The following is a 13,299-nucleotide window of genomic DNA, read 5'->3' on the forward strand; positions in this document are numbered from 1 at the left end:
AATACGTGTATCTTGGGAGTAAATCGTATTAAGAAAAATTGAAAATAACATCGAATAAGAGAATACGAGTGACAAGGATTGGAGGTCCGTCATCTTAAGTCTTAAGTAATCATGCCGCATCTGCCGCAATATACATCACTATCGTTCCATATTTCCGGAATGAAACGAGAAAGCGCTGACAGGCCCGTTGGGAGAACGCGAACTAAGTAACAAGAGTTCAAGACATCAATTATACAACGGGAATTTTATCATCATCTTATCTTACCTCTCAGATATATCCGTGCTAGCGGAACTGGGTGTGAGAGATTTGTTAGCAATATACTGTATATAATATATATATGTATGTATGTGTGTAATTTTTATTTTATATACACACACACACAAATAAATAGATAAATAATTAAGGACTTTACTTATTAATATACATATTATATAACATACAAATTAACGATTATTTGTTAGATGACGATATTTTGCTATGTTGGGTAAATGATTTTTTAAGAAATTACATGCTCAATCTCTTTTTTGACAAATAAAAATATAATTTTATCATCTAATACTTTTTAGTTGCTTTGCCTTATTGGAATTAAAAAATTATTGTTGAATGACTGTTAATTCTGAAAACATTATATTAATCTACGAGTATATAATAATTAGAAATTATTAGTGTGTTTATATTTAAAAAAAAGTATACGTTTGCAATGTGTGCAAACTTTGGCAGATTAATTAAAGTCCATAATTGCGCAGATTGCGTTTTAGAGCGAGCTAAATTACACGGATTAGAATTTCGGTGAAAAACAACGCGTCCATTGAAGTGGATAATTTTAGGAATTATTTCGGGATTATTTCGGAATGAGAACTCTTATGAAATGAGCTCTGTGCTGCAAATAACAAGAATCCGACGCTCTTCCTGTAGAGAATCTGCAACATATTGCGTTGTGCCCTCAGACTTTTCCCGAGAAATTATTGAGAATTCTAACATCATATTTTGCTACTTACTATGAACTAAATATAAAGTACACGAGGATTAAACTTATTACGCGCAATTTGCGACATATCTCTGATATGTAAAAACACTTATTCTGATGCGTAAGTAATTATAGCCCGCGACAGGTCAGACGCACATCATACCGTCGTTAAATAAAATCCCCTGCGAATCACGACTAGCACGTGCAGCCGGGCGATAGTCGTCGCAAAGGTAGATGATGAAAATAGAAGAGAGAAGGGCAAAGGACTACGAATACCGGAAACGAGGGAAAGAGGAGGACGGGAGGAGAATGAGGATGACGAGAGAACGCGAGAACAACTCTGTAGGGAAGACTCAGCGAGTAATAAGAAGTCGGGGAGTAATTACACGCCGGGGACTTTTCCAGGACATCCCGTTCCCCCTCCTCATGGTGCGCCACCGTCCCTTTGTAACCTTTTTCCAGTCTCTCTCTGGATTAACGAGCAGGTGTCCGAGACGTCGCATTAAGAAACGCGCGGAGTCGAGAAGGTAACTAATCCTCAATATTTCCCATCCTTTCGACACACGACTGCTGTTTTCTTTGCGGATGAGATCTTCTCCCGGAAGGAGAGGAACAAAGAAGTGCGACAGTTCAATTTTTATTTCATTACTCAAGACTTTTGATCGGTGTGGATTCTTTAATTGTTCGTATAAAGTTTACGAGGAAATTATTGGTTTTTATATAGAGATTTATTTTAGTTCAATTTCTTTTTTAATCAATAAATCTTACAATTATTATCGGTAAAGTCTGTAAATAATGGTGTTTATAAAAATAAATAATAATAATTCTTAGATAAAATTAATTTTACAGAGATATATATACTTCGCGGAATGATGTAGAACAGGATTAATTTTGATTTCAAATATATGTAAAAGCAACGTCTGTCCGCGTTTTCAGAAACAATGAAACTCGAGAACGCGTCCATCATCCTCGGAATTTTTTTCGCTCTGTTAACACGCAGCCTCAGTCTTTTACATTTAGCTCTGTCTCTTCGTGTGATTCTTTCTTTCTTTTTTCTTAAGCTTAAGCGTTACTCTTCGGTCGTTCTCATCTTCTAGAATGTCGCGAGATAGTACATTCCGATGATTCGAAGTAGAACAAGTAAAGAAAATCTCGCCTGAGTGTAACTATATAAAACATTGCGTACTTGTGATATTTTTAAATATATAATTTAAGTACATAATTTTCTATTGTAATTAAAAACATAACAAAGAAAAAGTCGAGTAAAAACGGTCGTTTAAAGCATTTTGTTATGAGTTATTAACGCTATTAATGAGCATCCAGTATAAAGTCGCCATATTGATTTACATAAGATACTCATTGGTCCAGCGGTCTTATGCTATGCTTATGCAGGCTATGCAATTTTGTGTACGATAGCCCTTAACGTGATATCGATGACAGGTCTCACAAACATAAGCATAGAGGAGGACAAAAAATTGAATTATCCCAATTTAGAAGAGGATGCGAGTATGCCGGGAGACTTCTTCAGAAAGAAGTTCTTTATTTCGCAACGGCATACTCATCCTCCTCTAAATTGGGATAATTCAATTTTTCGTCCTCCTCTATGCTTATGTTTGTGAGACCTGTCATCGATATCACGTTAAGGGCTATCGCACACAAAATTGCATAGCCTGCATAAGCATAGCATAAGACCGCATAGCATAAGATTCAAAAGTAACCTGAAATTTATTTTTTTTCTAAAATATTTTGGTTTCTTGAAATCAGATTTGTAAGTCACGAATACCTACACTAGCTGCACTAATCTTACTTGTTGTATGATTCATGTCGACCTTATTCAACTCAGATATGTAAGTTTCAATTAGTAAAGTAAAATTTGAAACATTGGCAGTTATATCTTGCACATTGGCATTGTGTGTTTTCTTTATTCGTGTCTAAAACAATTGTTTACCACAATGACACCTTGCACGGTTTTTCGAAGAATTTTATAAAATTATCAGCGAGTATAAAAGAGAGCTTCATAATATTTTAACAAAAGACAGAACCTAATATACATATTAAAAGAGTGACGTTTTTAAGAACGCTCTGTAATTATTATCTCAACGTCTGTTAGAGCTCCCAAATAACCTGAGGGACCGATTTTCTCTCTAAATACAGAGAGAGAGAAGAGACGTTGTATTTATTAAAATGTCTTTAAAGACTCACTAGATTGAGGCACAGCCCTGGCAAGATACTCTCGGTGGTTTGCCATCACTTTCCGAGAGGTGGCAATCGAATAAAAACCGACGATTCTTGGCCGGATTTGAACTCGGATCTTCGGCTCACTAGCCCAGCGCACATCTCTGTGCGCCACGATCGCCACTATTTTGTTTTGCAACAGCTAAATTATTCTATTTATTTTGGTATGAGGAATTAATTACTGAAATATACATATATATGTATATGTATATTACATATGGATTTGTTGTTTTTATTTGTATGAAATTATGGCGTATGCAATGTTTGTTTTGCGCAACTGTCGCAACATATAAATGCATGCAAGGTTTACTGCGGTTTAAGCTCGTAACATGATAAAATATGTTTAGCATATTGAGCATAGATTAACATCAACAACTAGTTTCCAATCAATTGTAACGTTTTATAATATTATATATAATTAGTTAGTGTCAATTATCTTTTTCTTGTGTTATCGACAGTATTAAGTTTATCATCAGCTTCTTAATATCTAAGGTTTGTTACGAAAAATATATTGTATATACAAGTTCTATTCTTACACAAGATAAATGCATTTAAATAACATTTAAATAAATTAAAAATACCAATTTCTTCTATGACAAGCACTATAGCAGCCCTATTTACTTAATACGATTATTGCATTTATATATTAAACAAAAATAATATTTTATTTTCTATCTAATATTTAAACTTTATTGTAAATTATATATGAACATTATTATAAAGATATTTAGAAATTAATATGAGTTTCTTCTGTGATTGACGAAAATAGATAGCAATTATATCTAAAGATATATAAATAAGCGTGTGGAGATCAAGTATTGTAACAAAGAATGCACAATGGATAGAAATATTATAATCGAAAAAATTTCAACCAATATATCATCAATAAATTCATCGACAAGACGCTTCGCCCGAACACGAAATATTCCGCGACGAAGTACTTTGGAATTTCACCGATGACCAGAAGCCACAATATAAAGAAAAATTCCATATAGGGATCTAAGAACGCGCGAGGTGACGGAATACGTTGAATATTTTACCGCGACATCTTGACTGCGTTAACCGACTTACAAATATTCGAACATATATCCAGCGCTTTATTGAAATCCAGGAAAAATCGCTGTTGTGGAAAAAATTTACGGAAAATTTCGCATATTGTGGACAACGCTTACATGGCAGGAAATCACGGCCGCAAACCGGTGAGCCCGCCATTATTCAGCTGGGAAATTTAACGTTAATCTTTACTTTGCCCTGTGGTGGTGGCTCAATTTCGGCGAGATAGAGCTTTAAAGCGGTATATGCAAATTTTAATCCCACGGAAACAGACATGCATTCGGAACGCTACATTTTTCATTGGATGATGGAACTGTAATTCTACAAAATATATTACAATTGCAAATTAAAAGAGATAATCGAACAAAAATTGAAGAAAATATGTTGTTAAGCGAAATGCTTAATATAGAGAAATATCGTTTTTGTTATTAAACAGAGAGGAGTATTGTTTGCAAAAATAATTTCTTGCTTTAGTCAATAGCCAAACTTAATTGAAAGTATATAATTTTGTTACAATTTCTTTTTAATAAGTTAATTTGGGGATAGGTTTTTGAAGATTAACAACAACTATTCCGACTGGAAGATCAGATTCTTCTATTATATAGTGCGCCTATCTTTCACACGATCGTTGTTTAATCTGCGGTGAAACAGAGACGGGAATATGATTGCGTGCATATGACTATACATACTGTGGCAAAATTGCAGCAAAATTCTTGTGAAACTTTAACGACTTTCTGTGCCCTGCAGCAGCTATTTTATCCTAAGAGAGAGGGTCGTAAATAACAGTACTAAAATCTCAAAACTTCCGTTAGAGCATTAGGGTCTTATGTGCCGGCTAAAGATTTCTTTTACAAAAGTAACGTATATTTTTACATTACTTTTGCAAAAAATTGCAGCAAGAGAAAATATTTTGATTACATATTTTTCGTTGGTGGTTATATTATTTTTCGTAAAGAGTTATTTCAAATAAATTTGCATGGGAATATAATTGTAGAAATGAAATTTATTGAAGTATAGAGCGCCAGATTAATCCATGCGTATAAATTCGTGTGTATTGTATATAAAGAAAGTTTAAATCGGGATAAATGTAATGTTGTTTACTCTTTTAATTAATGACAAATATTGCTTTATTAATAAGTTTTCACTTTACTATAACATTTTACTGCATTTATATTTAAAATTGATTATGACAAACATATATGCGTAAAATATGAATCAAACTGATTCGATATATTGCTGTCGTAAAAAATAATCGCCATGTTGCAGTGGATAATCTTAATGCATAATTGCTAGGGTGAGAGAGAGAGAGAGAGAGAGAGAGAGAGAGAAACGAAGAAATAGCAAACGAACAGTATATGTTACCGGGTGCCTTGGCAGAAATATTGAATACCGTGTCACACACATGCCTTGCAGTAATTCGAATCGAATGGCCTGCCAATACCTATCTATAATACCTATCTCTAGCTGTCTAGTTGTGTGTCGAAGCACGCGCGCGTCCGTAATTACGGATTCGCGAAATGCCAAAGCGCGGCAAGAAGCGGGCGGCCATCTGGCGCGCGTCGCTCGACCGAAAAAAGGAAGCCGATAGGTAGACGAATTCGAAAGTTTCGCCGAAAAGAGAACTCGCCGGTACACGCTCCGAATGAATCGTGATCTACGTAATGGTGTTGAGGATTAAGAAACTTGTTGTTTAGTTAATTAGTCAATATATTTTGAAGAATGTTTCGTTAAGACTTTTAACATTTTCTAAGTCTGATTATGGAGGAAAACATCTTATCAATGACAAACCATATGAATAGACAACAAGTAATTCAGAATGAAATTTGTATTATTGGTCAATCAACTCAAATCAATATTTTATTTTGTAAGAAAATCTTAAACTAGAATCAATTAGTTGAAAGGTTTGTAATTTAATATAATTCTGTAGAAAAGAATATCTATCAACATGAAGAGTTGAGTGTATTTTACACAAATTCCACTCATGAATATTTACAGTTGGAAAGACCATTAATACGAACATTATTAATATCGATGACATTATAAATTCACAACATAGAAGATAAAGTAGTAAATAAGTGATGGAAAAATGCATACATTTGTTGCTTTTAGGCTTCTTGTTTTTCAGACGAATGTTAAGAATTAGATTGTGAAACTAAATTTATGTTAATAATAATGTGAAGATCACGATGATCTACTTTTGCAAATATATGACAATCTTCATCTGAGTTGGTTGTTAAATCAAAACAATTGAAATATGTACGCATTTATCCATGTTTGTCAAATAAAAGAGTATCGGACGGAGCGAGAGAATATTCCATAAAATTGAAACGTAATCGTAATTTCAAGATGATAATTAATAATATAGAGAAAAGTATATACAACGCAAAGTATCGAAGAATTCAACTAATTCAATATAATTCTAATTCTCGTATTGAGTTCGTGAAATATTTACAAAGACGAAATATAGCTTCTACTGACAACGGCCGTGTCTTTCAAACAATTATTAATATTCAGCTTTCAATTGAAGAATTATTTACTCCCGGTAAATAGCTTGATTTTACAATGCACGAATGATTTACGAAAGGTAAAATCCCTTGATTATCCACATACAAATTATTCTTACACGTGGTTGCAACCGAATTTAATATAGTACTTCAAGTATTTTACTTTTAAGTACTCTAGCAATGAGAAGGAAGCTTCTCGTCCGGCCTCGCCACTGAAGGTGGGAAGGCTCGGGGATGGGATCGAAATACCACTCAAATTTACGGGCGCCTTTGGTGATCACCATCCAGACGTAATATAGAAGCTCTCGAATGTTCTGGAATCAAAGATCGCCGTTTTGCTAAAGCATCTTAGCCCCTTTTCAAGATCAATGATTCCTTAAACTGAACAACGAGAGTTACCTTTCTTTTGGATCTTTGTATCGAAATAATTCCATCTCAATCGCCAGCCGTATGCCTTTATACTTCAAGGCTCTGAAATTTCCATCAGTCGTCAGATCATTCGTAATGGCGGACATCCTTCAATAACGGGATAATGGCGAAGGACGTCTCCTTTGTTCGTCCGTAGCGTATATGCTGATGCAGTCTAGCACCTGATGTATCAGGTTCCTCCTTTTATTTCAGCCGGAATTCCGCTGAAATCTATGAACGAAATCGCGAGCTTGGTACTAGTAAAAGGAGACCACGAATCTTTCTGACTACGCACGCGTGACTCTTACAACGACGAACAGAAACGTAATGAACGCACGCTCGCTCAAGAAGCCCGAACTTCCGTGAAGAAACCGGAAGCCAGGTAGCGCTACCACCTTGTATCGCAGCGTCGTTCCGCGACACTATTTTGCGATATAACTAGGACCTACGTTGGTCCCGCTAGAGCCTTTCAGAGACATAATTAGTGATTCAGTTATTCCAACAGATGGCAGCACACCACTGTTTCCTATCCTTATAAGCGGTATTTTGAACATTCCGCCCGCCTTCGTCAACTGTAGTTGACGAAAATTAATTACTGAGTAGATTCAACTTCTAACGGACATATCTTTACAATGGGTCGTTTACATTCAGAAAATGAGTTTTAACGGTGACTACTCTAATGTGACCGTCCGGTCCTGCATGTGTTTCAGTGACTCTTCCTAAGGGCCATTTTGAGGTGGATATCTCTCATCTACAACTAAGACAATAGAACCCACAGCAATATCAGCATTAACTTTATTCCATTTGTAAATTGAAAGCTGTCGCTGAAGATAGTCCTTGGACCAGTGTGACCAAAACGATTGAAGTTTTTGTTGCAATAATTGCCATCTACCTAAATGAGTGACCGGGAGATGAGTTAGCGAAGGCTCAGGGATGGTAGCAAGGGCTTGTCCTATAAGAAAATGCCCTGGAGTGAGAACAGTCAGATCCTCTGGATCGTCGGATAATCCACACAAAGGACGAGAATTCAAAGTAGCTTCAATTTGAGCCAGAATAGTACTAAATTCTTCGTAGGTCAACAACGTATCCCCAATAGTGCGTTTAAGATGATATTTGACGGATTTTACTCCTGCCTCCCATTTACCTCCAAAGTGAGGTGAGGAAGGAGGGTTGAACTTCCACTGTGTACCTTCATTTAGCAAAAGAGAAGAGATCTGTTCGGATTCTTGGGAGGCAGCTGAAAATAATCGGGTGAGCTCTTTATCTGCTCCTATAAAATTGGTACCACAATCACTTGTGAGTGTTGCACAAATCCCTCGTCTAGCTGTAAATCGTCGATAAGCTGAATGATGCTCAGCTGTATAGTCGGTAACGAGTTCTAAATGAAGTGCAGATGTTGCGAAACAAACAAACAATGCTATGTATCCTTTGTATGTCTTAGCGTTCTTTCCTTTCCACGTTTTAATGGTAAAAGGCCCTGCATAGTCTACGCCTGAATGCAAAAACGAACGTGATGGAACTACTCTATTTATAGGTAGCTGACCCATAATTTGCTGAGCTCGCTTTTGACGAAAGCGAGTGCACTTGATACACTTATGAATGAAAGATTTAACTGCTAATCGACCGTTTAAGATCCAATATGTTTCGCGAATGTAGGATAATGTGACTTGCACTCCTCCGTGAAGAGTTCGAAAATGTGCGTCATTTATAACCAATGTAGTAAACGAGGAATCTTTGGGTAAGATTAATGGATGTTTTGAATCATTCGATAATAACGCATGTTGAAGTCGTCCACCTACTCGTAGTAATCCATCAGAATCGATGTACGGCGTAAGACGGATCAATGAATTTAATTTAGAGAGAGATTGTCCCTGAGCAAGAGTCTTTAATTCTGCCGAAAACGAATAATGTTGTACATTCTTTACCCAAAAGTATTTTCATTATTTATGTCATCAATTGAAAGGAAAGAATTGACCGTAGCGTTGGTATTCTTATGCGTCTTGCGAATGAATTTTCTACATAAGGCCGTAATTCGAAGTAATTTAGTAAGACTTGAATATCTTGATACAAGATTACAAATTTCCATAATTTTCGTTGTTACACAAGCACGCACTTTGGTTTCTCTCTCTTCGAGATTTTCAGTTACGACAGATGATGAATCGAGTCTATTTTCTGATAACATGGAACGAAGAACCGCTTGTGCATTGCTAACCCATTTTTTCAAAGGGAAGCCGCCCGCCATACAAAGCCTATCCACCTGCTCGACAACCTTACATGTTTGCTGAATAGTGTCCTCTCCTCCGAAAAATCGTCGACATACCTTCCATTTTTCATAGTTGGAAGAGTGAGAGGAAATTTATGTCCTTCGTCGAAGATCAATTGTTCGAATGATCGTAAAGCTAAGAACGGTGCACATATAAACCCATACGTTACGGTTAACAGAATAAATATAATAATTATTCCTAGATGATCAATCCAAACAATTCTTTGATAATTCCAGTCATCGGGATGTATCCGTATTTGTCTGTACATCTTCTCGAAGTCAGCAAAGAAAACGTATCGAAATGATCTAAACCATGTAAGAACGTTAAACAAATTAACTTGTAATTTTGCTCCCGGATGGAGGAGTTCATTGATAGAGTACCCAGTCGTAGTTTTACTTGACGCGTTAAAGACTACTCTTAACTTTGTACTCAGAGATTGTTCCCGGTAAACTCCGTGATGCGGCAGATAATTAACTTTATCCGGTTCATCTTGTGAATTTTGTACCCTTTTCATGTGATTTAAATCTTCATATTCTTTAATAAAATGCTCGTACAATTTAGCGTGAGATTCATTATTAGAAAATCTGTGACGTAAGTTAGTCATTACTCGAATAGCTTTTGATTTTGAATTTCCAAGTTTGTCTGGTGAATCTTTAAAAGGAAGTTTTACAATGTATCTCCCGGTAGCGTCCCGAGATGAGTAGCTTTGAAATGGTCTTCACAGTCTTGTTCGTCTTTAGTTAACGTCTTAGCATTAATCGAAATTTCTTCAGTTTCCCAAAACCGTTTAAGCAGGTCGTGAATGTCATCAGTGATGGACACATGATAACCTTGAACTTTAGGATTGGTTGTGCTAGGACTTGTCACCCCGGAAACAATCCAACCTAGCCTTGTGGCTTGAGCTATAGGAGTGTCAGGTTCTCCTCTAATGATTCCTGTTTAGTATTATTATTATTCTCCTTTCCTTTGAATTTGGAGGACTCGTTTGAGTGAATTGAAGTGTGGTGTTTGAGACCGCACTTCTGGCACCGTTTAGTGACTCTACAGTGAGCAACGCGATGAGATCCTAAGCAATTATAACAAAGCTTGTGTGTGGATATAAATGTTAATTTTTGCTGTATCGTTTTCGACGCGTATTGAGGGCAAAAGGATATGAAATGTCTTTCTTTACACAAAATACAGGCACCTTTATCGTTTGGCTTACCTTGATGATGAACCTTTGCTGAGAATTGTTTTGTTGATTGCAAAATTCGCTTTTGCTGAGAGCTCTCAAAGGACTGTAATGATGACATTCGGGCAAATAAAAAATCATGAAACTGTTTCCATGACGGAGGTTTTCTACTGGAACCTAATTGTGATTCCCATACTTTATTCGATTCTAAATCTAGCTTTTGAGTGCAAATAAAAATCAAAATATGGTCCCAATGAGCGACTGGACATCCTAACGTTTCAAAGGTCCGATACAATTGCATGATATCTGAATACAATTGCTGCAGTTCTGAACCTGATTCTTTGTTAACTCGTTTCAGATTAAATAAGGATTGAAGCGTAGAATTTATTAATAATCGCGTGTTTTCATAGAATTCTACGAGAGCATCCCATGTCTTTTGAAAATTCTCCGCAGTTAATGCTGTATGCTGAACCAAATTGAGCGCTGTGCCCTCCAAATGAGTTTTCAAATACTGCAATTTTTCAACCGCAGACAACGTTTGGCTTGTCACTATCATTGAGTGAAAGAGATTTTTAAACGCAAGCCATTTATCAGAATTACCATCAAAGTGGGGAATTTTTATAAAAGGCAACTTTGCATTCTGAAGATAATTAAACCCAGCACTAGGAAGAGGCACTGATTGATTTGACGTAGCTGAAACAGCAGTTGAATGATGCACCGCTGAGGGAACAGAAGCTAACTGATTTGACGTTGTTGGCACCGAAGCTGACTGATTTGACGTTGATGGCACAGAAGTTGACTGAATTGACGAAACCTCTGTGGTAGCACTTTGAGCATGTTCCAACAATGAAGTAAATCTTTCGAACGAGTTTAAATAAACCTCTCTGGTTGTATCGTAAATACTTTCTTTAAAGTAAAAATGATTTAGGATTTCGCGTTGTTCCTCAACTGAAAGTTTCGGTATTGATATTGTTACCGCGGTATGAACAAGATGAAATTGATTCCAAATCCCTTTTAGTTCTGAAAGTTGCGTTTGAATGTGCTGATTAGAAGTATTTAATAGTCCTATTCCAATGAAAACATCATAGAAATCTGTAATGTTTATACTGAGCGCTAAAAGCTGCTCCAGCTTACTCGTTATATGTTCACTGCGCATTTTGAAAATATTATTCCGTGAAAGGCTCTTTACAATTTTAGTACTATTGTTTCATGCCTCCTCACACACCATACGACTGTATATCCGAGACTTAAAGTAACTCAGACTAATTTTCTATAACTGATTCTTGTTTATCCGGCTCGAAGGACCAAAAAATGTACACGCTCCGAATGAATCGTGATCTACGTATGGTGTTGAGGATTAAGAAACTTGTTGTTTAGTTAATTAGTCAATATATTTTGAAGAATGTTTCGTTAAGACTTTTAACATTTTCTAAGTCTGATTATGGAGGAAAACATCTTATCAATGACAAACCATATGAATAGACAACAAGTAATTCAGAATGAAATTTGTATTATTGGTCAATCAACTCAAATCAATATTTTATTTTGTAAGAAAATCTTAAACTAAAATCAATTAGTTGAAGGTTTGTAATTTAATATAATTCTGTAGAAAAGAATATCTATCAACATGAAGAGTTGAGTGTATTTTACACAAATTCCACTCATGAATATTTACAGTTGGAAAGACCATTATACGAACATTATTAATATCGATGACATTATAAATTCACAACATAGAAGATAAAGTAGTAAATAAGTGATGGAAAAATGCATACATTTGTTGCTTTTAGGCTTCTTGTTTTTTCAGACGAATGTTAAGAATTAGATTGTGAAACTAAATTTATGTTAATAATAATGTGAAGATCACGATGATCTACTTTTGCAAATATATGACAATCTTCATCTGAGTTGGTTGTTAAATCAAAACAATTGAAATATGTACGCATTTATCCATGTTTGTCAAATAAAAGAGTATCGGACGGAGCGAGAGAATATTCCATAAAATTGAAACGTAATCGTAATTTCAAGATGATAATTAATAATATAGAGAAAAGTATATACAACGCAAAGTATCGAAGAATTCAACTAATTCAATATAATTCTAATTCTCGTATTGAGTTCGTGAAATATTTACAAAGACGAAATATAGCTTCTACTGACAACGGCCGTGTCTTTCAAACAATTATTAATATTCAGCTTTCAATTGAAGAATTATTTACTCCCGGTAAATAGCTTGATTTTACAATGCACGAATGATTTACGAAAGGTAAAATCCCTTGATTATCCACATACAAATTATTCTTACACGTGGTTGCAACCGAATTTAATATAGTACTTCAAGTATTTTACTTTTAAGTACTCTAGCAATGAGAAGGAAGCTTCTCGTCCGGCCTCGCCACTGAAGGTGGGAAGGCTCGGGGATGGGATCGAAATACCACTCAAATTTACGGGCGCCTTTGGTGATCACCATCCAGACGTAATATAGAAGCTCTCGAATGTTCTGGAATCAAAGATCGCCGTTTTGCTAAAGCATCTTAGCCCCTTTTCAAGATCAATGATTCCTTAAACTGAACAACGAGAGTTACCTTTCTTTTGGATCTTTGTATCGAAATAATTCCATCTCAATCGCCAGCCGTATGCCTTTATACTTCAAGGCTCTGAAATTTCCATCAGTCGTCAGATCATTCGTAATGGAC

General features: G+C 35.7%; 2 protein-coding genes and 1 long non-coding RNA gene across 5 annotated transcripts in view; 1 reads left to right on the top strand and 2 right to left on the bottom strand.

Moving 5' to 3' along the window:
• The window catches only part of LOC139815476 (nicotinic acetylcholine receptor alpha7 subunit), a 212,115-nt gene that overhangs the window by 100,657 nt on the left and 98,159 nt on the right, over positions 1-13,299 (bottom strand). The window lies entirely within an intron of this gene.
• The window catches only part of LOC139815479 (uncharacterized), a 181,172-nt gene that overhangs the window by 72,614 nt on the left and 95,259 nt on the right, over positions 1-13,299 (top strand). The gene's annotated exons all lie outside the window — the stretch shown is intronic.
• Positions 5,405-13,297, bottom strand: LOC139815478 (uncharacterized). Of its 2 annotated transcripts, XM_071782416.1 has the most exons (3): positions 13,189-13,297; positions 7,160-13,103; positions 5,405-7,074 (listed from the first exon to the last, which is right to left on the bottom strand). In XM_071782416.1, the coding sequence occupies exon 2, from the start codon at positions 11,757-11,759 to the stop codon at positions 10,335-10,337; it is 1,425 nt and encodes a 474-aa protein (XP_071638517.1). In that variant the 5' UTR covers positions 11,760-13,103; positions 13,189-13,297; the 3' UTR covers positions 5,405-7,074; positions 7,160-10,334. The 2 variants fall into 2 exon arrangements, with proteins under 2 accessions (XP_071638517.1, XP_071638516.1); XM_071782415.1 differs by having other exon boundaries at positions 7,160-13,290.

This window comes from Temnothorax longispinosus, chromosome 6 (genome assembly GCF_030848805.1).
Source record: "Temnothorax longispinosus isolate EJ_2023e chromosome 6, Tlon_JGU_v1, whole genome shotgun sequence".
Taxonomy (NCBI): domain Eukaryota; kingdom Metazoa; phylum Arthropoda; class Insecta; order Hymenoptera; family Formicidae; genus Temnothorax; species Temnothorax longispinosus.